We start from the raw sequence: 24748 nt of genomic DNA, 5'->3' as shown, positions 1-24748 counted from the left end.
GGATGCTGGAGTTACTGGAAATTACAGAAATGAATATTCATACGACTGGGCTGCAAGCTGCCCAAGCGAAATATGAGATGCTAGAAACAAAATGCTGGAGTAACTCAACGGGTCAGGCAGGATCTCTGGAGAGAAGGAATGGGTGACGTTTCGGGTCGAGACCCTTCTTCAGGCTTCTTCAGATGCGATGGAGTTTCTTCGCACAGGCCATCGGGACTGTTAACTATTATATCTCCAGGGAATAAAAAAAATCTGTATTCATTTTAATTTTTATGCTGTGATTGTAATTTTTTTGCGCAATCCGCAGGCGTTGCCACTTTCATGTCACTGCACATCTTGTATGTGTATGTGACAAATAAACATGAATTGACTTGACTTGGTGTGGTTTATTAGTATTGTTCAGCCTTTGCTGCCAGCGCACATTTGAACACTCGCGGTATTCCAGGGCTCGGCGTGAACCAGGAAGTTCCGGGAATTGAAAATGGCTTCGATGGCTCAGTCCGAGTGTTGGACCGAGGACGTGGTTTGTCCCATTTGCCTGGATTTCTTCACCGATCCGGTCATGCTGGAGTGCGGGCACAACTTCTGCCGCTCCTGCATCACGCAGAGTTGGGACAGGGAGGGGAGAAACTCCTGCCCGGAGTGCAGAGAGGAGTTTGCAGACCGCAGCCTCAGGATGAATCGGGCCCTGGTGAGTATCACCGAGAAAGCTCGAACACTCAGCCCGAAAACGGAAAGCAAGCAAAGTAAACTTCACTGCGAGGAACACCAGGAAGAACTGAAGCTGTTTTGCGAAACAGACAAACAACTAATCTGCCTGATCTGCCGAGACGCGCGGGAACACAGAGAGCACCTCTTCATGCCGATTAAAGAAGCAGTGGAAATCTTCAAGGTAAAAAAAGCAAAGAGCATCTGGTGATTTTCCATTTCCGCCTTTCGCAGAGACCGCACCTGTTTTCCACTCAGTTTCCCACACGAACCACCCCTTCCCCATGTACCCGCCCCACCTACAGTAAGACACGAGACACCTGTGGCTATACCTTCTCCCTTACATCCATCAAGGGACCCCTGACAGACGGACAGAGAGAGAGAGGCGTTTTCGTGCACCACCTGTGACCCTCACCCACTGCATCCCGTGTTCCCGACGTGACCTCCATTACACCGGCGAGGCGAGAGGGTAGATTGAGCCACCGTTTCCGCGAGTACCCCTGCCAAGCCCCGATGGATCTACCGGTTGCTAACCAGTTCAACTCTCCTTTGCATTCCTACGCTGACTTTTGTGCCCTGGGCTTCTGTTTTGCTTGATTGCAAACTGAGGGAATAGCGCCTCAAATTCCGCTTGTGAAGCTCGGAATTTCTCGTGTAATTCCTTCAGCATAAACATTAACATTTACAGTTTGTAGGTAACCAAACTATATACATACATAACAAACCTACACCACCCACAACACTTTAATTCCCAACTATTATTCTATTAATCATTCCTCTATTAATCTTACTTATAACTTATTTATTTATCTTATTACTCTCATTATTTGTATTTTCCTACCTTTTCTCCTTGTTCTGTATTTTTATGCTCTGTGTAAAGCACTTTAAATTGCCGTTGGGCCCAAACCTCTCCTGCATTGGTGCAGCACCTTCTCCTCCACCCCTCCCCCCTTCCCCTTCTCCTCTCCCCTTCTCCTCTCCCCCCACCCACTCTCCCCTCCCTCCCCCACCTCACATCCCCCACCCCTCCCCCTCCTCCCATCCCCCCTCCCACTTCCCCCTTCCCCTCCCCCACTGCATTCCCCTCAACCCCCTTACCCTCCCTCCTACTCCCTCCCTCCACCCCCTCCCTCCACTTCCCTCCTTCCACCTCCCTCCCTCCCTAGGAGATAGATTCAAACGTTAAAATATGAATAACTTTAAAAATATAACACCGATTTCAATGAAACTTCTTCCATCGGCACCAAAGGGAGGACGTTGAGTAAGGTGGGCCTAAAATTGTCGCGCTATCGTGTTCTGTTTTGGCTGTAGCTCAGGAACAAACAAACAAACAAACAAACGAGGGTTTTAGTATACAGATGCCACACCTGGCAGGGCAACCATTTCCTCCTTCCCATCCCCAACCCCTCCCCATCTACATTCTTTCCTCTGGCTTTACAATTCGCACCTCTTGTTTCCTTACTCCCCTTATTTTTGTCTTTTCATGTATGGCCTTTGACCAACATGCTGCCAAACCCCTACCTCTTCCCCCCTCCCCCCTTCATTTGTATCCATCTATCACCTGGCAGATGTATTCCTGCCCCATCATTCCCACCTACTCCAATCAGTCCAAAGAAAGATTCCGACCCAAAATGTCGCCTACGGCTCTCCGCCGATACGCTTCCTGACCCGCCAAGTTCCTCAGCAGTCTGTGTCTTTTTGTAAACGTTCATGTACAGTTCCGTGTCTGCAGTCCATTGGTTCCGTCTGGTCTAATTCTTTTACTGACTGAATCTGAACCTCAATCCCAGGAGAAGATTAAAACATCCTTGGGGACTCTCACAAAAAATAAATCAGCGATGGAGGAAATGGAGCAGCAACAGAAAGAGAAGATTTCTGGAGTCCGGGTAAGGTTTCAAGTTTCCCTTCTCTGATCTTGTGCTATTGTCTTAGATTCCAAGGCTCGATAATATTGACCTTCACCTTTCATTTGACAGGAACAGTATCAGAACCTGGTGACCTACATCACATCGGTATTTGCTGAACTGCGCCAGATTCTCAATGAGAAAGAGCTGCTCTTTCTCAAGGATCTTCTGGAAGAAGAGGAGAGCGTTCTAAATCCAATGGAAAAGAATCTCCGAGCGATTCAAGAGGAGTTAAACTCCATGCCGGAGAAACGCTTGAAGCTACAGGATCAGCTGAACCTAACGGACAGTTTGATGTTTCTGAAAGTAAGGGGTTACATTTTCAGTTTGGTTTGAGTAGGTTTCGGGTCGAGACCCTTCTTCAGACCTGCTGAGTTACTCCAGCATTTTGTGATACCTTCGATTTGTACCGGCATCTGCAGTTATTTTCCAACATCACAAAATAGTGGGCGACTTTTGAAATAAATTCAGCATTGTGCATTAATTCGGGGCTCATTTAAACAAATCACATACAATACAATACAATATATCTTTATTGTCATTGTACAGGGTACAACGAGATTGGGAATGCACCTCCCCTACGATGCAATAAATTAATTAGGTAGTCAGTATTAATTTAAACAACCCAATGAAACAAATTAGAATAGTTGTAGGGAAGTAAATTACCTCATATTCTAAATAGCAAACACATCAAAAGACTGTACACTGAAGAGACACAAAATGCTGGGACAGGCAGCATCTCTGGATAGAAGGAAGTGATGACGTTTCGGGTCGCGATCCTTCTTCAGACTCGTGTACACTGAATTGTCCTATTATAGGTCAATCTAATCCCCTTCAAGTCTTCTCTGTTCTCCACAACCCTCCATATTTCTTTTCACCCCTAGTCCCCGTCATCACGTTTATACCCCCTGTTCCATCCGATGATCTCCTAAAGCTTTCTGTTTAGCTCCCAGCACGTTCTCTCCTGTTGACATCGAACCCTCCCCTCAGCCTCCAATGTGCCATTTCATTCAAGAATGGTAGTGATTCCAACGGTACATTTTGACAAGCATTTTGTTCCATTCACCATCTTTCATCCTGAACATATTCCAATCCTGAGGCCATCTTTGTCCCCATCTCCATCGGCGGTGGATATCTCCGCCCATCTCACCAACGTCCTTCCTCAGCCGAATCCACCTGTCAATTGCCAATACCTGCCCTGGGTCCTTCCGCTTGCCCCTCTTTACCAACTCTACCCCCTCTACTCCACAAGACACAAGAAGGCTCCGGTACCGAAGCATCATCGGTACATGCCTGCTCCCGAATCCGCCATGTCTTGTGTCTCCGAATAAATGGTGCATTTGTTCCAGGGCCATAGTTACTGCTTTCCTTACACAAGCACAGCTGCACTCTACACTGGATCAGCAGTTATGACACTGAGATAGTAATATTTTTCCATGTTAACTGGGCCTAATTCTTAAGCAGATTCACGTAATATCTCCTCACAAGCTGGCGAAATAATATCTAGAAGCATAGAAACATGGAAAATAGGTGCAGGAGGAGGCCATTCAGCCTTTCGAGCCAGCACCGCCATTCATTGTGATCATGGCTGATTGTCCACAATCAATAACCTGTGCCTACCTTCTCCCCATATCCCTTGATTCCACTAGCCCCCAGAGCTCTATCAAACTCTCTCTTAAATCCATCCAGTGATTTGGCTTCCACTGCCCTCGGTCAATTCAAGTCAATTCAATTTTATTTGTATAGCACATTTAAAAACAACCCACATTGACCAAAGTGCCGCACATCAGTTCAGGTACTAAGAAACGAACATACAATGGCACACAAACATAGCAGCACATACATAAACAGTTCACAGTGCCCCCTCAGAGGGCCTCAAACGCTAGGTAGTAGAAATAGGTTTTGAGCCTGGACTTAAAGGAGTCGATGGAGGGGGCAGTTCTGATGGGGAGAGGGATGCTGTTCCACAGTCTAGGAGCTGCAACTGCAAAAGCAGAGAATTCCACAAATTCACAACTCTCTGGGTGAAAAAGTTTATTCTCACCTCAGTATTAAATGGCCTCCCCTTTATTCTGAGATTGTGGCCCCTGGTTCTGGACTCACCCAACGTTGGGAACATTTTTCCTGCATCTAGCTTGTCCAGTCCTTTTATAATTTTATATGTTTCTATAAGATCCCCTCTCATTCTTCTCAACTCCAGTGAATACAAAGAGGTGGGGGTAAAGGTTGGTAGATGTTCTGGGTCAAGAACCTACACCAGCAGTGGAAGCCAGGATCTGTTGGCAAATTGTAACAATTTGGTTGAACTTCCTGCTGTCACGATGTGGAAATTAATTGGTCTTTCTGTTGTTATGTATTTCAGGAGGAAACTCTTCGGAAGAGGAGGTGAGGCTCGCTGTGTTGATTTTGGAATATAACTCAGGAAACATTGGACGTTGGTCTTCTAACTAGTTGTTTAATTAATGCAGGGTGAGTGATGAAGCCCTGACGCTGTCCGTTGAAAAGTTCGATCACCCATTTTTGTTGAACACGGTGTTCACGGAAGTGCCCGATGGCATTACGAGAGGTAAAACCTTAAAAAAAAGCCTATTGGAGATATTGAAGTGTCAGTTATATGTAAAGGGTATACTTAATACCGGAATCGGTATTTAATCACAAAATGCAGGAGTAACTCAGCGGGTCAGGCAGCATCTCAGTAGAGAAGGAATGGGTGACGTTTCTGGTCGAGACCATTCTTCAGACTGATGTCGGGAGGGCGGGACAAAGGGAGTATATAGGTGGAGACAGGAAAATAGAGAGAGAACTGGGAAGGGGGAGGGGAAGAGAGGGACAGAGGAACTATCTAAAGTTGGAGAAGTCAATGTTCATACCGCAGGGCTACAAGCTGCCCAATTGAAATATGAGGTGCCGTTCCTCCAATTTCTGGTGGGCCTCACTATGGCACTGGAGGAGGCCCATGCCAGAAAGGTCAGACTGGGAGTGGGAGGGGTAGTTGAAGTGCTCAGCCACTGGGAGATCAGGTTGGTTAAGGCGGACTGAGCGAAGGTGTTGAGCGAAACGATCGCCGAGCCTGCGTTTGGTTTCGCTGATGTAAAGAAGTTGACATCTAGTGCAGCAGATACAATAAATGAGGTTGGAGGAGGTGCAGGTGAACCTCTGTCTCACCTGGAAAGACTGTTTGGGTCCTTGGAAGGAGTTGATGGGGGAGGTAAAGGACAGGTGTTGCATCTCCTGTGGTTGCAGGGGAAAGGAATCATCAGTCTGAAGAAGGGTCTCGACCCGAAACATCACCCATTCCTTCTCTCCAGAGATGCTGCCTGACACGCTGAGTTACTCCAGCATTTTGTGATACCTTTAATACCGGACTGGTGAGGCACTTCAGATGCGAATTACCTCCTATGTCCAACAGGTTTCACCCTCTCTCCATTGATACCCTCTTGATTCAACGTATGTGTAACACACTTTCAAATTGTCTTGAGCCCCACTCGCCATGGATCCTTGTAGGTCAGCAAGAGGGAGATTGAGGACAATGTGGAGAGTGGAACAAATGCATTTGAAAGTACGGACATGCAAGGCCGGTTTCATGAACACAATGGGATTGATGTGCTAAAAGCTACTGATTTCAATGCAGTGAAGCGGGTGAATGTGTGGTCACGATTAGTAAAGGGATCTCTGATGTTGAAGGCATTGCAAAGACATGGTTGATAAGAGGCGAAGGACAGATAGCTCAACGAATCAGGATCCAGGTGTTTCCGATGTGATAGGGAGGGATGTTAAAGATGTGGTCGAACTGTGCCACAGATGATAGAAAATGTCGCAACTGCACTGAGAGAGATTATCCTAGACTGACGAGGCAATAGAGTACGGATAGAGTACGGTGGTAACAAAGGTTCAATATCTGAACTGATGTGGAGGAAGGAACTACAGATGCTGCTTTAAACCGAAGATATACACACAATGCTGGAGTAACTCAGCGGGACAGGCAGCATCACTGGACAGAAGGAATGTCTTACGTTTCGGGTCGAGACCCTTCTTCAGTCCGCCTCAGCCTACCTGACCTCCCAGTTGCTAAACACTTTAGCTCCCCGTCCCATTCCCACTCTGACCTTTCTGTCCTGGGCCTCGTCCACTGTCAGAGTGAGGGTTTGGAGGAACAGCACTTCCTATTTCGCTTGGGCAGCTTTCACCCCAGCGGTATGAATATTGACTTCGCTTAATTCAAGTAACCCTTGCTTTCCCTCTCTCTCGAACCCTCCCCCTTCCCAGTTCTCCAACCAGTCTGACTGTCTCCGATTACATTTTGTCTCTGTTTGCTTTGATTTTACCTGCTCCAGGTAACAATGATCTATTCCACATATTCCTTGATCTCCACCCCCTTTGTCTCGTTTTCACACCTTACACTACCTTATATCTGTATCCCCCTCTCCCCTGACTTCAGTCTGAAAAAGGGTCTCGACCCGAATCCTCACCCATTTCTTCTATCCAGAGAGGCTGCCAGTCCCGCTGAGTTAATCCAATATTTTCTGTCTATCTTCGGTTTAAACCAGCATCTGCAGTCCTTCCTACGCAAGGGTTACTTGAAGTTATTCAGATTAATATTCATACCGCTGAGTTGTAAGATGCCCAAGTGGTATTTCGCCATGTCTGTTGCAACATATTCCAGGATATTGGGCGAGGCAAGCGAAGAGATTGCGGCAGCATTGACTGCATTTTTGAAACATGTCTAACAACAGACAAAGTGAGTGAATCGGCGACCAGAGGACATAGGGTTAAGATGAGGGGGGAAGGACTTAATAGGAATCTGAGTTAGGAAAAGGGGGATGTATAACGATATCTGGGTGTCCTAGTGCATCAGTCACTGAAAGGAAGCATGCAGGTACAGCAGGCAGTGAAGAAAGCCAATGGAATGTTGGCCTTCATAACAAGAGGAGTTGAATATAGGAGCAAAAGGTCCTTCTGCAGTTGTACAGGGCCCTAGTGAGACCACACCTGGAGTACTGTGTGCAGTATCCATATTTGAGGAAGGATATTCTTGCTATTGAGGGCGTGCAGCGTAGGTTTACTAGGTTAAATCCCGGAATGGCGGGACTGTCATATGATGAAAGACTGGAGCGACTAGGCTTGCATACACTGGAATTTAGAAGGATGAGAGGAGATCTTATCGAAACGTAAAAGATTATTAAGGGGTTGGACACGTTCGAGGCAGGAAACATGTTCCCAATGTAGGAGGAGTCCAGAACAAGGTGCCACAGTTTAAGAATAAGGGGTAGGCCATTTAGAACTGAAATGAGGAAAAACTTTTTCAGTCAGAGAGTTGTGAATCTGTGGAATTCTCTGCCTCAGAAGGCAGTGGAGGCCAATTCTCTGAATGTATTCAAGAGAGAGCAAGATTGAGCTGTTAAGGATAGCGGAGTCAGTGGGTATGGCGGTCTGAGCGAAGGTGTTCAGCCAAATGGACTTGATTGTACTCTCGAGTTGCATGTGGTCGGGGATCCGACCTTTTCATCTGACCGTGCGACGGTGATGCTTCGCAGAAGGTGGGGTTATAGACAATAGGTGCAGGAGTAGGCCATTCGGCCCTTCGAGCCAGCACCGCCATTCTATGTGATCATGGCTGATCATTCTCAATCAGTACCCCGTTGTGCCGCGATTAAAAAACATCACCTGACATTCACTTGATACTACTTAAACGAGTCTCACAAAGAAAGATGAAGGAATCTATATATTCTACCTGGCTTAATGGAGTCAAACATTCCCCTCAACGCTGTGCTCAACAAAACGAGGTGGTCGATTTTTTGACCCGGCACGGCACCATCTGCCACTGACAATAACTGGCCATCATCACTGATATCCTGCAAATATTCTACAGCATTCACCGTTGGCACTAAGGAAGTTCAGTTCCACACAGAGTTTAACTGAAGAATATGTCCTAGCTTCTCTTGCGACCAGCTTCATCTTGAAATAAATACTGCAAAACACAAAATCTGAAGTTGAATGAGACGGAGTGTTCACTGGAGTTCAGAAGGATGAGAGGGGATCTTATAGAAATATATAAAATTATAAAAGGACTGGACAAGCTAGATGCAGGAAAAATGTTCCCAATGTTGGGCGAGTCCAGAACCAGGGGCCACAGTCTTAGAATAAAGGGCAGGCCATTTAAAACTGAGGTGAGAAGGAACTTTTTCACCCAGAGAGTTGTGAATTTGTGGAATTCTCCGCCACAGAGGGCAGTGGAGGCCAAATCACTGGATGGATTTAAGAGAGAGTTAGGTAGAGCTCTGGGGGCTAGTGGAATCAAGGGATATAGGGAGAAGGCAGGAACGGGTTGCTGATTGTGGACGATCAGCCATGATCACAATGAATGGCGGTGCTGGCTCAAAGGGCCGAATGGCCTCCCCCTGCACCTATTTTCTATGTTTCCATGTTTCTATTAGACGAACCCTTCACATCCCGAGAGCAGGAATTTCACCCAATTTATTATGTTATCGGCGATTCCCTTGTTCCAACTCTGACATTCGCGGCCACACAGAGCAAAACAAAGAATATTGCAGACACAGAACGAAGGGCAAACGTACAGATTGGTTTCGTTTCGTTTAGAGATTTTTTTTATTTTCAAAAACATACTTTGTTCAAGAAATAAATATATACAAAACGTGTCCCCTCCAAAACTCCATCCGACATTCTCGGAGGCTACACATACATTCAATACATACATTCAATGCACCGATTGCATAAAATTGCCTCCCCACCCTTGCCACTCATGTGGCCCACTGGCGTGGAAGCCCTGCCCTTGTTTTGAGATTAACCAGTATCCCTTATTTGGAGGGCGTCTCCACCACACCCTGCCCCTCATGTCCAGCAGCGGAAGGACCCTAGACTGGTCCTCCCCCACAGGGCCTTGGCGTTGGCTGCACCGAGCTTCAGTGCTTCCCTCAGCACATACTCCTGCAGTCTGCAGCGGGCCCAGTCAGCAACATTACCCAACGGACAGCTCGCTCCGCTGGGAGGGTCAACAAAGCTCGCGCAGACCAAAGAGCGTCTTTCACTGTGTTGATGACCTTCCAGCAGCACTCGATGTCAGTCTCTGAATGCGTCCCTGGGAACAGTCCGTAGATCACAGAGTCCTCTGTGACGGAGCTGCTCGGAATAAATCGTGACAGGGACCCCTGCAAACCTCTCCAGACTCTCTTGGCAAATCCACACTCTGTGAAGAGATGGGAACCGTCTCCTCTCCATAGCAGCCGTCCCGAGGGCAGCGTGCGTTGGTAGTGAGGTTCCGGCGGTGCTGGAAGGATCTGACTGGGAGGGCTCCCCTCACCGCCAGCCAAGCCAGGTCTTGGTGCTTGTTGGTGAGTTCTGGCGATGAGGCATTTTGCCAGACAAGCTGGGCGGTCTGCTCTGGGAACCACGCCACAGGATCCATGGAGTCATTCCCCTGCAGTGCCTGCAGGACGTTCCGTGCTGACCACTGCCCGATCGATTTGTGGTCAAAGGTGTTGGTCCAGAAGAACCTTTCCACGAGCGACAGATGGTGCGGCAGTGTCCAGCTGACTGGCACATTGCGTGGCATCTGCGCCAGGCCCATCCTTCGCAACACCGGGGACAGGTAGAACCTCAGCAGGTAGTTGCATGGTGCCCACGTGCCTTGGCTCTACGCTCCACCTGATGCAGCCACACACGAAGGTGGCCATCAGGATGAGGGCGATGTTGGCAACGATTTACCCCCGTTGTCTGCCGACTTGTGCATTGTGGCTCATCGCACCCGGTCCATCATCGACCCCCAGATGAAGCGGAAGATGGCCCGGGTGATCCCCGTGGCGTAGGAGGGAGGGACGGGCCACACTTGTGCCAAGTACAGCAGCCCCGAGAGCACCTCACACCTGATGACCAGATTTTTCCCCGTGATGGAGAGGGAGCGCTGCTTCCACAGCTCCAGCTTCCCCACCTTGGCTATCCCCCTATGAACCTTATGGAAGACGAAACGTGAGCACGTCTCATCCTGCTCCATGTGGCGGACCCTGGACCGGAAAATTATCTTGGAGGATTCAGAGGTAAAGTGCCGAGCTTGACGGCACTTCAACTCTCTAAGTTCCTCCCTCACATCCACCCCTCTCTTCTGCAGAAGGAGCAGTTGCTGGAAATCTATCTGGAGTTGACACAATTCCCTCTTACTCTGTCTTGCTCTCTGAACACCTTTGGAGACGAAGAACTTCTTGATGTTCTCCTTGGTTGCTTCCCACCAGAGTGTCGGGGAGTCAAAGAGGGGCCTCACAGTTCTCCAACATGCGTAGTCCCTCTTTAGGTCCTCAATGTTCTCAGCTCCCCATTTAACTTCCACGTCCCTCTGCCCGCCTTCCGGTCCTCTTGTTAGGTGACAGGAGGCCTGGAGGAGGCAGTGGTCAGAGAAGATGGTTCCAGAGATGGTGCCTGACCCGCTGAGTTACTCCAGCACGTTGTGTAATTCTGTGAATCTGTGTGGCTTCTCGTCAAGCTCTCAAACACCCGTTTAAACTAATCCCAGTTTAGCTCGCCCCGTGTTCCGCTAAATCCCTTCAACCGTTACCAAAGAACAGAAGCAACTCTATTTTTTAGTGCGACTAAACCGGATTATCGAGGAGAGGTCCGCGAGGTTAGAGCGAGAACGTCCAGACTCCACACATTGAGCACCAGGTCGAAACCAATACTGGGTCATTGCATCTGTGCGACGGCAGGTCATTTTAGCTGTAAAACAATAGTGCCCGCATGGAATGGAATACTGGACTACACTTCTTCCCACTCTGTCTCCTGCAAAAAGTCTATCCCCCACTCCCAATTCCTCCGTCTACGCCGCATCTGCGCCCGGGATGAGGTGTTTCACACTAGGGCATCAGAGATGTCCTCATTCTTCAGGAAACGGGGCTTCCCCTCTTCCACTATAGATGAGGCTCCCACTAGGGTCTCTTCTACATCCCGCAGCTCCGCTCTTGCTCCCCCTCCCCCCATTCGTAGCAAGGTCAGAAACCCCCTCGTTCTCACCTTCCACACCACCAGCCAGCGTATCCAACAAATCATCCGCCAACAATTCCGTCACCTACAACGGGACCCCACCACTGGCCATATCTTCCTATTCCCTCCCCTTTCTGCATTCCACAGAGACCGTTCCCTCCGTAACCCTCTAGTCCACTCGTCCCTTCCCACCCAAACCACCCCATACCCGGGCACTTTCCCCTGCAACCGCACGAGTTGCAACATCTGTACCTTTACCTCCCCCCTCAACCCCATCCAAGGACTCAAGCAGTCTTTCCAGGTGAGACAGAGGTTCACCTGCCCCTCCTCCAACCTCATCTATTGCATCTGCTGCTCTAGATGTCAACTTCTTTACATCGGCGAAATCAAACGCAGGCTCGGCGATCGCTTCGCTCAACACCTTCGGTCAGTCCGCCTTAACCAACCTGATCTCCCGGTGGCTGAGCATTTCAACTCCTCCTCCCATTCCCAGTCTCACCTTTCTGTCATGGGCCTCCTCCAGTGCCATAGTGAGGCCCACTGGAAATTGGAGGAACAGCACCTCATATTTCGCCTGGGCAGCTTGCAGCCCAGTGGTATGAACTTTGACTTCTCCAACTTTAGATAGTTCCTCTGTCCCTCTCTTCCCTGCCCCTTCCCAGATCTCCCTCTATCTTCCTGTGTCCACCTATATCCTTCCTTTGTCCCGCCCCCCTGACATCATTCTAATGTCACCAATTCCTTCTCTCCTGAGATGCTGCCTGACCTGCTGAGTTACTCCAGCATTTTGTGAATAAATACCCAGCTTTTAGTGTCTATCTTCGGTTTAAACCTGTATCTGCAATTCTTTCCTGCAAATGTAGATTACACCGAGAGACCGTGGAACGCCACATTTCACCGGTGTTTGCACGTTACCATTTAACAGTTGCTCTAAATTTATATTTCACCATCGTTTCCCATCCACGTATGGCACCATTTTGGCCTTGCCGCCTATGTTCTGCTTTACACTGTCCCAGGTCCATATCTCTGGTATATTCACTTTCAAGAACTAACGGCCCCTCCCTCCTGTGAGATTAGTTGGAGGTTTGCTCGGACAACTACACAATGAACCCTTGCAGTTTAATGTGCAGTTTAATGTGGAGAAATGTGAGCTTATCCACTTTGGTGATAATAATAGAAAGGCAGATTATTATCTGAATGGTGTCAAGTTAGGAAAAGGGGACGTACAATGAGATCTGGGTGTCCGAGTGCATCAGTCACTGAAAGGAAGCATGCAGGTACAGCAGGCAGTGAAGAAAGCCAATGGCATGTTGGCCATCATAACAAGGGGAGTTGAGTATAGGAGAAAAGAGGTCCTTCTGCAGTTGTACAGGGCCCCAGTGAGACCGCACCTGGAGTACTGTGAGCAGTTTTCGGCTCCAAATTTGAGGAAGGATATTGTTGCTATTGAAGGCGTGCAGCGTAGGTTCACTAGGTTAATTCCCGGAATGGCGGGACTGTCGTATGTTGAAAGACTGGAGCGACTAGGCTTGTATACACTGGAATTTAGAAGGATGAGAGCGGATCTTATTGAAACATATACGATTATTAAGGGGTTGGACACGTGAGGCAGGAAACATGTTCCCAATGTTGGGGGTGTCCAGAACCAGGGGCACAGTTTAAGAATAAGGGATAGGCCAGTTAGAACGGAGATGAGGAAAAGCTTTTTCACTCAGAGAATTGTAAATCTGTGGAATTTTCTGCCTCAGAAGGCAATGGAGTCCAATTCGCTGAATGCTTTCAAGAGAGAGCTAGATAGAGCTCTTAAAGATAGCGGAGTCAGGGGGTATGGGGAGAAGGTAGGAATGGGGTACTGTTTGAGAATGATCAGCCATGATCACATTGAATGGTGATGCTGGCTCGAAGTGCTGAATGGCCTCCTCCTGGGTCTATTGTTTATTGTCTATTGCAGTCAATTAACATATATGCTACGAAGTGGGAGGGTGTGGAGTGGATAATGCGATACTGCAAGAATTCAGCCGCTCCCAAAAGTGTAGATGGGCTATTGCATGCTAGCCAATCGTAGTGTTTGTTAGTAGTAGTCCCGCCTAGTATGTGCTTTATAATATTAAGAACTCGCCTACGTCAGGCAGTAGGTGCAGCAGCTCGGAGCTGTAATGTGCTGCAGGTCCTGTGATGTAAGTGATTCAATAAAATGATGCATTGTACCTTAGCGTGGATTTAACAACTTTATTACAAAAGCAAATAGACTTCGAACACGGAAGCGCCTGGAATTAAAATGGCTTCGAAAGACAAGGTCGAGAGTTGGTACGAGGAGGTAGTTTGTCCCATCTGCCTGGATTTCTTCACCGACCCGGTTATACTGGAGTGCGGCCACAACTACTGCCGCTCCTGTATCACACAGAGTTGGGACAGCGAGGAGAGAAACTCTTGCCCGGAATGTGGAGAGGAGATTGCAGACCGCACCCTCAAAGTAAATCGGGCCTTGGCGAGACTGGCTGAGAAAGCTCGAGCACTGAGCCTGAATACAGAAGAGAAGGGAAGTAACCTTTTCTGCGAGGAACATCAGGAAGAAATGAAGCTGTTTTGTCAAAATGACAAGAAACTGGTCTGTCTGGTTTGTCGAGATGCGGTGGAACACAGAAAACACAGCTTCCAGCCGATTAAAGAAGCCGTTGACTTCTACAAGGTTAATGCAAACATATTTGTATCTTTATTTACCTTGTTCATTCTTTGTTGTCTAATACCTTTATTCTTTGATCCCAGGCTCGGGTAAAATCGGCCATAGAATCTGTCACGAAAAATAAATCTGATATCGAAAAAATAGAACAGCAACAACTACGAAAGATTTCCAAAGTTCGGGTGAGGCCTTTCTGTCTGGAATTTTTATGCAGCGTTGCTCATTTTAATGTGTAGTGGACATGCTGGATCAATTGACTGCTGAAATTAGGTGCGTTGGGAGGAACTGCAGATGCTGGTTTAAACCGAAGATTATGACAAAAAGCTGGAGTAACTCAGCGGGACTGGCAGCATCTCTGGAGAGAATGAATGGGTGACGTTTCGGGACGAGACCCTTCTTCAGACTGGTTAGAGATAAGGGAAACGAGGAACAGGGAGTAGACGATGATGCAGAGAAATAAAGAACAATGAATAAAAGATATGGAAACAAGTAACGACGATAAAGGAAACAGGCCATTGTTAGCTGTTTATGGGGTGAAAGCGAGAAGTTAGTGCGACTTGGGTGGGGGAGGGAGGGAGAGAGAGGAAATGCCGGGGCTATCGGAAGTGCGAAGTCAATATTACTGGGCTGAAAGCTGCCCAAGCGAAATATGAGATGCTGTTCTTCCAATTTTGCAATTAGCCTCCCTCTGACAATGGAGGAGACCTAGGACAGAAAGGTCAGTGTGGGAATGGGAAGGAGAATTACACTTCTTTGTTTCAGGAAAATGTGAGAGAATTCGATTGATTAGATAATTCTGAGAACCGGGCGCTGATGGGCTATATGGTCACTTATTCTGTAAACAAACACAATACAGAAATATATTATGTTAATCTTCAGCATTCATTTGACAGGAAGAGTCACACAGCCTTCAGTCCCATGTCACATCCCAGTTTGCTGAACTGCACCAGATTATCACTGAAAAAGAAAATTACTTCCTCAAAGATATCCGCGAAGATGAGGAGCGGATTCTAAATCTAATGGAGAAAAATCTTCGGGAGATTCAAGAGAATTTAAATTCTACTCAGGAGAAACTCCTGCGTTTACAGGAACGGATGGAACAAAAAGACAGCGTGAAATTTCTAAAGGTAAGGAAGTCTATTTAAAATTGCTTCTATAAATGTGCACCATCACAAAATGGCGTCTGATATATTTGAAACAAATTCAACCATGTTGCCTATTGTCTATGCATCTGCAGTTCCATCCCACACATCTCTAACATAATATACAATAGACAAGAGACAACAAGTGCAGAAGTAGACCATGCAGCCCTTCGAGCCAGCAACTCCATTCAATGTGATCATGGCTGATCATTCTCAATCAATATCCCGTTCCTGCCTTCTCCCCATACCCCCTGACTCCGATATCATTAAGAGCTCTATCTAGCTCTCTCTTGAAAGCATCCAGAGAATTGGCCTCTACTGCCTTCTGAGGCAGAGAATTCCACAGATTCACAACTCTCTGACTGAAAAAGTTTTTCCTCATCTCCGTTCTAAATGGCCTATCCCTTATTCGGCCGAATCGCACAGCCTGTCCAGACTATCCTGTCAGCATCGTGTAATTTTCAGAATAATTTTTATACTTCCTCCATCGGTTCTATGTCTGCAATATCATTATTCTTCTCTGTGTGTCAATGGGGGTGAGCGTGGAGAAATGGGAATTTTTGACACCTCGTAATAATCTGGGTGAAATTCGTGCTCTCAGCAGTTCTGTCTCGGTCAATTCAGTCTTGTGTTTTATTTATTTCAGGAGGAAGCTGTTCGCAAGCGAAGGTAGGGCATGTTCTTCACTGAAACTCTGCATGAAACATATTTCCTCATAAACATCAATGCAGAATTTGTAATCAGCTATTTAATATTTGCAGGATTAGTGATAAGTTCCATACATTGTCAGTGACAGATGGTGCCATAACGGCTGAAAAATGCAACCACCTCTTTTTGTTGAAGGCAGCGTTGATAGAAACGTTTGACTCCTTTAAACAAGGTAAAACATATGGACTTATTTCACTTGGTTTGTGGGACACATTGATGTTTTTATGTGATGCAAAGATTGGTCAGGATAAGCACTGAATGGTAATTGGAGTTTCATTTCTGCACCAACCCACTGACTGAGAAGCCTCATGCACACATGGTCAGCTGGAGATGTTAGGTTCTGGAACACATGCGACACAGGAGCACGATAGACAATAGACAATACGTGCAGGAGGAGGCCATTCGGCCCTTCGAGCCACCACCGCCATTCAATGTGATCATTGCTGATCATTCTCAATCAGTGCCCCGTTCCTGCCTTCTCCCCATACCCCCTGACTCCGCTATCTTTAAGAGCTCTATCTAGCTCTCTCTTGAATGCATTCAGAGAATTGGCCTCCACTGCCTTCTGAGGCAGAGAATTCCACAGATTCACAACTCTCTGACTGAAAAAGTTTTTCCTCATCTCGGTTCGAAATGGCCTACCCCTTATTCTTAAACTGTGGCCCCTTGTTCTGGACTCCCCAACATTGGGAACATGTTTCCTGCCTCTAACGTGTCCAACCCCTTAATAATCTTAAGTTTTGATAAGATCCCCTCGCATCCCTATTAAGGCCAACATTCCATTGGCCTTCTTCACTGCCTGCTGTACCTGCATGCTTCCTTTCAGTGAATGATGCACTAGGACACCCAGATCTCATTGTACGTCCCCTTTTTATAACATGACACCATTCAGATAATACTCTGCCTTCCTATTCTTACCACCAAAGTGTATAACCTCACACTTATCCACATTAAACTGGATCTGCCATGCATCCGCCCACTCACACAACCTGTCCAATTCACCCTGCAACCTCATAGCATCTTCCGCACAGTTCACTCTACCACCCAGCTTTGTATCATCTGCAAATTTGCTAATAGTACGTTTAATCCCTTCATCCAAGTCATTAGTGTATAATGTAAATAGCTGCGGTCCCAGCACCGAACCTTGCGGTATCCCACTAGTTACTGCCTGCCATTCTGAAAGGGACCCATTTATCCCCACTCTTTGCTTTCTTTCTGTCAACCAATTTTCTATCCATGTCAGTACCCTACCTCCTATACCTTGTGCTCTATTTTTGCTCACTAATCTCCTATGTGGGACCTTGTCGAAGGCTTTCTGAAAGTCAAGGTATACCACATCCACCGGCTCTCCCCTGTCCTTTTTCCTAGTTAAATCCTCAAAGAATTCCAGAAGATTAATCACGCATGATTTCCCCTTCGTAAATCCATGCTGACTCGGAACGATCCTGTTACTGCTATCCAAATGCTCCGCAATTTTGTCTTTTATAAATTACCCCAACATCTTCCCCACCACTGATGTAAGACGAACTGGTCTATAATTTTCCGTTTTCTCTCTCCCTCCTTTCTTAAAATTTGGACAACATTAGCTACCCTCCAATCCACAGGAACTGATCCTGAACCTATAGAACATTGGAAAATGATCACCAATGCGTCTACAATTTCCAGCGCCACCTCCTTAAGTACTCTGGGATGCAGACCATCAGGCCCTGGGGATTTATCAGCCTTCAGTCCCATCTGTCCACCCAACACCATTTCCTGCCTAATGTGGATTTCCTGCAGTTCCTCCGTCACCCTAGGATCTCTGGCCACCAGAACATCTGGGAGATTGCTTGTATCTTCCTTAGTGAAGACAGATCCAAAGTACCGGTTCAACTCGTCTGCCATTTCCTTGTTCCCCATAATAAATTCCCCTGCTTCTGTGTTCAAGGGACCCACATTTGCCTTGACTATTTTTTTCCTCTTCACATACCTAAAAATGCTTTTAGTATCCTCCTTTATATTATTGGGTAGTTTACCCTCGTACCTCATCTTTTCTCCCCGTATTGCCTTCTTAGTCATCTTCTGTTGCTCTTTAAAAGAGTCCCAATCCTCTGGCTTCCCACTCTTCTTTGTTTTGTTGTACTTCTTCTCTTTTATTTTTATGCTGTCCTTGACTTCCCTTGTCAGCCACGGGTGCCTCTTACTCCCCTTAGAATCTTACCTCCTCTTTGGGATAAATTGATCCTGCAACTTCTGCATTATTCCCAGGAATACCTGCCATTGCTGTTCCACCGTCTTCCCTGCTAGGGCCTCCTTCCAGTCAATTCTGGCCAGCTCCTGCCTCATGCCTCTGTAATCCCCTTCGCTATACTGTAATACTGACACTTCCGATTTTCCCTTCTCCCTCTCAATTTGTAGAGTAAAACCTATCATATTGTGATCACTGCCTCCTAATGGCTCTTTTACCTCGAGTCCCCTTATCAGATCAGGTTCATTACACAACACTAAATCCAGAATTGCCTTCTCCCGAGTAGGCTCAAGTACAAGCTGTTCTAAGAATCCATCTCGGAGACACTCCACAAACTCTCTTTCCTGGGGTCCATTACCAACCTGATTATCCCAGTCTACCTGCATGTTGAAATCTCCCATAACCACCGTAGCATTACATTTGCAACATGCCAATTTTAGCTACTGATTCAACTTGCACCCTATGTCGAGGCTACTGTTTGGGGGCCTGTATATAACTCCCATTAGGGTCTTTTTACCCTTACAATTCCTCATTTCTATCCATACTGATTCTCCATCTCCTGATTCTATGTCACCCCTTGCAAGGGAGTGAATATCATTCCTCACCAACAGAGCGACCCCAACCCCTCTGCCCACCTGTCTGTCTTTTCTATATGTTGCGTACCCCTGAATATTCAGTTCCCAGCCCTGGCCCTCTTGTAGCCATGTCTCAGTGATTCCCACAACATCATACTTGCCAATGTCTAACTGTGCCTCAAGCTCATCCACTTTATTTTTTATACTTCGCGCATTTAAATACAACACTTTAATTTCGGTATTCACCTCCCCTCTCACACCGGTCACAATTGGCCCTGACCTTACTCTCTTATCCCTTCTCGAACTTCCCTTCCCATTCATTCGAGATTCCTTTGCAATTTCTCCTCTATTCGCTTCCCCGTTAACTCCATCTTCATATTCCCAGTTTGTCAACCCCTCCCCCCCCACTACTTAGTTTAAAGCCACACTTGTAGCACTAGTAAACCTACCTGCCAGAATGTTGGTCCCCTGTTGTTAAGGGGTAACCAGTCCCTTTTGTACACCCCTACCCCAGAAGAGATCCCAGTGGTCTAGAAATCTAAATCCCTGCTCCCTGCACCAGCCCCTCAGCCATACATTCATATCCCCGATCTCTCTGTTCCTGCCCTCACCAGCACGAGGTACAGGTAGGAGTCCAGAGACAACCACCTTTGCCGTCCTACTTCTCAGTCTTCTTCCTAACTCTCTAAACTCACGTTGCAGTATCTCCTTCCTCCTCCTCCTGACGTCGTTCGTGCCCACGTGCACAACTATGTCCGGTTGATCACCTTCCCTCGCTAGGATGTTCTGAAGCCGCTCCGTGATGTCTTGAACCCTGGCACCAGGGAGGCAACAGACCATCCTCGAGTCCCGCCATCCGCCAAAGAATCTACTGCCCGTACCTCGGTAGTCAGGAAATTGGAAGTAACGGAATTAAATGATAATGAACAACGAATGAGCAGTATTGTCATGGGGATACGAGGGCGTCCTGTGGAGATCTGTGCCATGGGCCCTGCCTAACCTGTAAGTGACTATCGTTGACTCTGGTTGACTCAGGTCTGCCCCCTGTTGGACCCTTGAGCCGCACAGGCTTTCTCAAACCCCACAATGATGCATTGTAAGAACGAGACCGGATAGATCTCGGCCCAAGATCTAGTCTCGGAAAAGCACGCACAGTTTCATCGGCCTGACATAGATACCCTTAAACACATTCACAAGGAAAAACTCCTGTTCATGGGCACAACCTCCTCAATATACGTTCCCAATGTAAACTGGAATTGATAATCTTTAGACACCGTGAATATATTTAAATTTAACGGAGGATTGTAAGGCTTTTTAAAAGTACACCTAACTTCTAAGAATATGCTTCCAGGGGGCACTGCAGTAGCAGCGATCACACCAATGTTTAAGAGGTATTTACACAGCCAATACAGGGTACGTGGGATAGGCACGGGCAAGGAAAAGAGGAAAACGGGCCATGTGCAACCAAATGGGATTAATTTATGTTCATAGGCATCATGGATGGCGCTGATATGCTGGGCCAAAGGGCGTGTACCTGTTCTGTATGTTTCTATTGGGGGAAGGATATTCATGCTATTGAGGGCGTGCAGTGTAGGTTTACTAGGTTAATTCCCGGAATGGCAGGACTGTCGTATGTTGAAAGACTGGAGTGTCTAGGCTTGTATACACTGGAATTTAGAAGGATGAGAGGGGATCTTATCGAAACATATAAGATTATTAAAGGGTTGGACACGTTAGAGGCAGGAAACATGTTCCCAATTTTGGGGGAGCCCAGAACGAGGGGCCACAGTTTAAGAATAAGGGGTAGGCCATTTAGAATGGAGATGAGGAAAAACATTTTCAGTCGGAGAGTTGTAAATCTGTGGAGTTTTCTGCCTCAGAAGTCAGTGGAGGCCAATTCTCTGAGTGCATTCAAGAGAGAGCTAGATAGAGCTCTTAAGGATAGCGGAGTCAGGGGGTATGGGGAGAAGGCAGGAACGGGGTACTGATTGAGAATAATCAGCCATGATCATATTGAATGGTGGTGGTGGCTCGAAGGGCCGAATGGCCTCCTCGTGTGTCTATTGTCTATGTTCTATATTAAAGAGAAAGTGAGGAGATCTCAGTGAAACACAAAGTTCTACTCGACTTAACATGCAGCATGATGGGAGGATCTTTCCCTTTCCTGAGGTGTCCAGAGCAGAGGTTATAATCTCAGAATAGGCAGTAGGTTATATAGGACAGAGATAAGGAGATATTTCTGTACTCAGAGGATGGTAGACCTTTGGGATTCTCCGTATCGGATGGCAGTGAAGGCTCAGTGATTCGCTTCATTCAGTCCCAATCTACGGCAGGGAAATGGACCCTTCGACCCACTATCTCTATTCCGATCATTTTGCACATCTACATCAATCCCATTGGTTCACAACATGTCAACGCCCTTGTATACCTCGCGTGTACAACTGTCTGTCTAAATGACTCTTGAAGTTAGTGATTCCACCTCCTCCAATGGGAGCATGTTCCAGGTATCAACTACTCTCTGTGCAAGAGATTTATCCCTCACATCTATATACTAAAACTCTCGCCTGTTTGTTTGTTTGTTCCTGAACTACAGCCAAAACGGTTCACGATAGCACAACAATTTTAGGCCCAGCTTACTCACCGTCGTCCCTTTGGTGCTAATGGAAGGAGTTTCATTGAAATCAGTGTTATATTTTTTAAGTTATTCACATTTTAAAGTTTAAATCTATCTCCTAGGGAGGGAGGGAGGGTGGAGGAGGAGGGAGGAGGAGGGAGGATAAGGGGGGTTCAAGGGGATGGAGAAGGATTGAGGGGAAGCTGGAAGGGGAGGTTGTGTGGAAGGAGTGGGGTGGGGGATGGAGGATTAGAGGAGGGGAGCGGGTAGGGTGAGGGGGAGGGGGGAGGTGGAAGGAGAGGGTGCTGCACCAATGCAGTAGAGGTTTGGGCCCACTTGGTCTAGTCTTCTTTAAAACTCCATCCTCTCACTTTAAACCAATAACCTTGTTTTTGGTACCATTAAGATGGGGAACTGAATCTGACTAACTACCCCCTCTCTGTGTCTCGTAAACTTGTAAACTTCTCCTAGGTCTCCAAATCAGCATTATTCAAGTCCTCCATTGGAGGCAACTTCCCGGTGAATCTCCTTTGCACTCTCTCCAGCACAGTCACATCTTTCCTCATTTTTAATTACCACCAGTAAACATTTAACTCCTCAACTGCCCCGCCAATCTAGCCCCCATTTTCACCACCATGAGCAAAAGCACTCAATATCACGCCTGCACACCCATCCGCCCACCATTTCTCCTATCTCCTCTCTCCCAATTCCATCTGCTTGCCCACGACATATCAGCATGGAGGCAACCAATGGAGGCAACTTCCCGGTGAATCTCCTTTGCACTCTCTCCAGCACAGTCACATCTTTCCCCCTGTATTACCAAAATATAACGACCTAATTTTTAATTACCTCCAGTAGACATTTAACTCCTCAACTGTCCCGCCAATCAAGCCTCCATTTTCACTCAATATCACGCCGGCACACCCATCTGCCCAACATTTCTCCTATCTCCTCTCTCCCAATTGCATCTGCTTGCCCACGACTCAACCTCGGGAGAAATTATCCGGTAAGGATTTCTGTTGTCCATCTTACGTGGTAGGGGGAGGGGAAAGGAAAACTCCGGGCAAGGTTTCAGTTGTCCGCCCGCCTGTGCCTGAGGCCGAGCGGCCTCTCCCCCGGTCCCGGGGCCGCGCTGCCCGAGTCTTCCCCCGACCCCCGGGGACTCTCTGATTCTCTGCTTCTCCCCCCAGTCTCCGTCACCCTGGATGTGGAAACAGCGCATGCGCTGCTCGAGGTGTCTGAGGATCGGAAGAGGGTGAGATGGACCCGGCCCGGGACCCGGAGGAGTCTCCCTGACACCGGGAAGAGGTTTAGAGGCAGTCCGTGTGTGCTGGGATCGGAGGGATTCACATCGGGGAGACATTACTGGGAGGTGGAGGTGGCGGCGAGTCGGGGCTGGAGTCTGGGAGTCGCCGCAGAGTCTGTGGAGAGGAAGAGAAAGGTCGCACTGACCCTGGAGACTGGAGTCTGGAGGATCAGGCGGCTGGGTGACCTGTTTGAAGCAGCCACCTCCCCTCGATCCCCTCTCCCCGCCCGTCCCATCCCCGGGAAGGTGGGAGTTTATCTCAGTTACGAGTCCGGGACAGTTTCATTTTACGACGCGGACACCAAGTCCCATCTCCACACCTCCACCAGGAATAAATTCACGGAGAAACTTTATCCTTTCTTCGCGCTCTGGGTTGCAGATCAGTGCCTGAGAATCTGCTCCGGTTCCGCTCCGTGTCAGTAATTAACAAATTCTATCAATCCTTCACCAGCACCGGGAATATAGTTAAATCACCTCGGTTCTTTTAATAATAATAATAATAATAATAATAATGCATTACATTTATATAGCGCTTTTCATATACTCAAAGACGCTTTACAGGGATTTAGAGAACATAGGGAAGTGAATAAATAGATAAATAAGTAAACGAACAGAGAAAGGAGACATAAGGTGAGGTGACCTTCAGTGGTTGAAGGCAGTACTGAACAGGTGAGACTTCAGTGATGTTTTGAATGTGGTGAGTGTGGAGGAGTCTCTGACGGTTTGGGGTAGTGAGTTCCATAGGGTGGGAGCAGCGATGGAGAAAGCCCTGTCCCCCCAGGATCTGAGTTTGGTCCGGATGTAGGAGATTGGCAGCAGCAGAGCGGAGGGTGCAGGTGGGAGTGTGCCTGTGGAGGAGGTCGGTCAGGTAGGATGGGGCCAGGTTATGGAGGGCTTTGTAGGTCATGAGGAGGATTTTGTACTGGATTCTCTGGGGGATGGGGAGCCAGTGGAGTTTGTAAAGGACGGGGGTAATATGGTCACGGATCGGAGTGTGGGTGAGTAGACGGGCAGCGGAGTTTTGAATGTATTGAAGTTTACTGATGATTTTTGAGGGTGCGCCATAGAGGAGGCTGTTGCAGTAGTCCAGACGGGAGGTGATGAAGGTGTGGATGAGGGTTTCTGCAGCTGTGGAGGAGAGGGATGGACGGAGATGGGCAATGTTTTTGAGGTGGAAGAAGGCTGTCTTTGTGATGTGTTTGATGTGTTTGTCGAAGGAGAGGGTTTGATCAAAGATGATTCCGAGATTCCGGATGTGAGGGGAGGTGGATACTGGGAGACCATCAATATTGAGGATGAAGTTTTGGGTGGATTTGGTGAGCGTTTTTGGACCAATGATGATGATTTCAGATTTGCTGCAGTTGAGTTTGAGGAAATTTGATTGAAGCCAAGATTTTATTTCAGTGATGCAGTTTGTCAGTGTAGAGTGTGTGGTGGGGGAGATTGACTTGGTGGAGATGAGGAGCTGGATATCATCGGCGAAGCAGTGGAAGTTGAGACCATGACGGCGGATTAATTGACCAAGGGGGAACAGGTAGAGGATGAAGAGGAGGGGGCCAAGGACTGAGCCTTGGGGTACACCTTGGGGGAAGGGAGCGGTAGGGGATTTACAGTTGTTAATGGAGATGAACTGGTGCCTGTCAGAGAGGTAAATTTGAACCAGGATCGGGCTGTGCCGGTGATGTTAAAGGAGGTTTCAAGTCGGGTGAGGAGAATGGAGTGATTTATGGTGTCAAAGGCGGCGCTGATGTCAAGTAGGATGAGGATGTTGAGGTTGCCAGCGTCGGAGGAGAGGAAAAGGTCGTTTGTGATTTTGAAGAGCGCAGTTTCAGTACAGTGGTTGGAGCGGAATCCGGATTGGAAAGTTTCATACAGGTTATTGGTAGAGAGGTGGTATTT

At 47.5% G+C, this 24748-nt stretch overlaps 2 protein-coding genes across 2 annotated transcripts in view; one reads left to right on the top strand and one right to left on the bottom strand.

Moving 5' to 3' along the window:
* LOC144603044 (zinc-binding protein A33-like) overlaps positions 1 to 24748 on the bottom strand; it is a 124093-nt gene that overhangs the window by 30394 nt on the left and 68951 nt on the right.
* Positions 587 to 23272, top strand: LOC144602519 (nuclear factor 7, brain-like). The gene is made up of 6 exons (XM_078415648.1): positions 587 to 892; positions 2499 to 2594; positions 15171 to 15404; positions 16066 to 16088; positions 16181 to 16299; positions 22734 to 23272. Exons 1-6 carry the CDS (start codon positions 677 to 679, stop codon positions 23270 to 23272), a joined length of 1227 nt encoding a protein of 408 aa, XP_078271774.1. The 5' UTR covers positions 587 to 676.

The sequence above is a fragment of the Rhinoraja longicauda genome, chromosome 19, assembly GCF_053455715.1.
Source record: "Rhinoraja longicauda isolate Sanriku21f chromosome 19, sRhiLon1.1, whole genome shotgun sequence".
Lineage (NCBI taxonomy): Eukaryota > Metazoa > Chordata > Chondrichthyes > Rajiformes > Arhynchobatidae > Rhinoraja > Rhinoraja longicauda.
Note: the sequence above shows the minus strand (reverse complement) of the source record. Positions and strands in the feature narration are given on the sequence as shown.

Excerpts from the sequence above, each read along its gene's own strand:
- LOC144602519 (XM_078415648.1), top strand. The coding sequence starts at position 677 with ATGAATCGGGCCCTGGTGAGTATCACCGAGAAAGCTCGAACACTCAGC. Across the intron at positions 893-2,498 it reads AAGCAGTGGAAATCTTCAAG|GAGAAGATTAAAACATCCTT; the intron begins GTAAAAAAAGCA and ends CCTCAATCCCAG. Across the intron at positions 16,300-22,733 it reads GTTTGACTCCTTTAAACAAG|TCTCCGTCACCCTGGATGTG; the intron begins GTAAAACATATG and ends TTCTCCCCCCAG.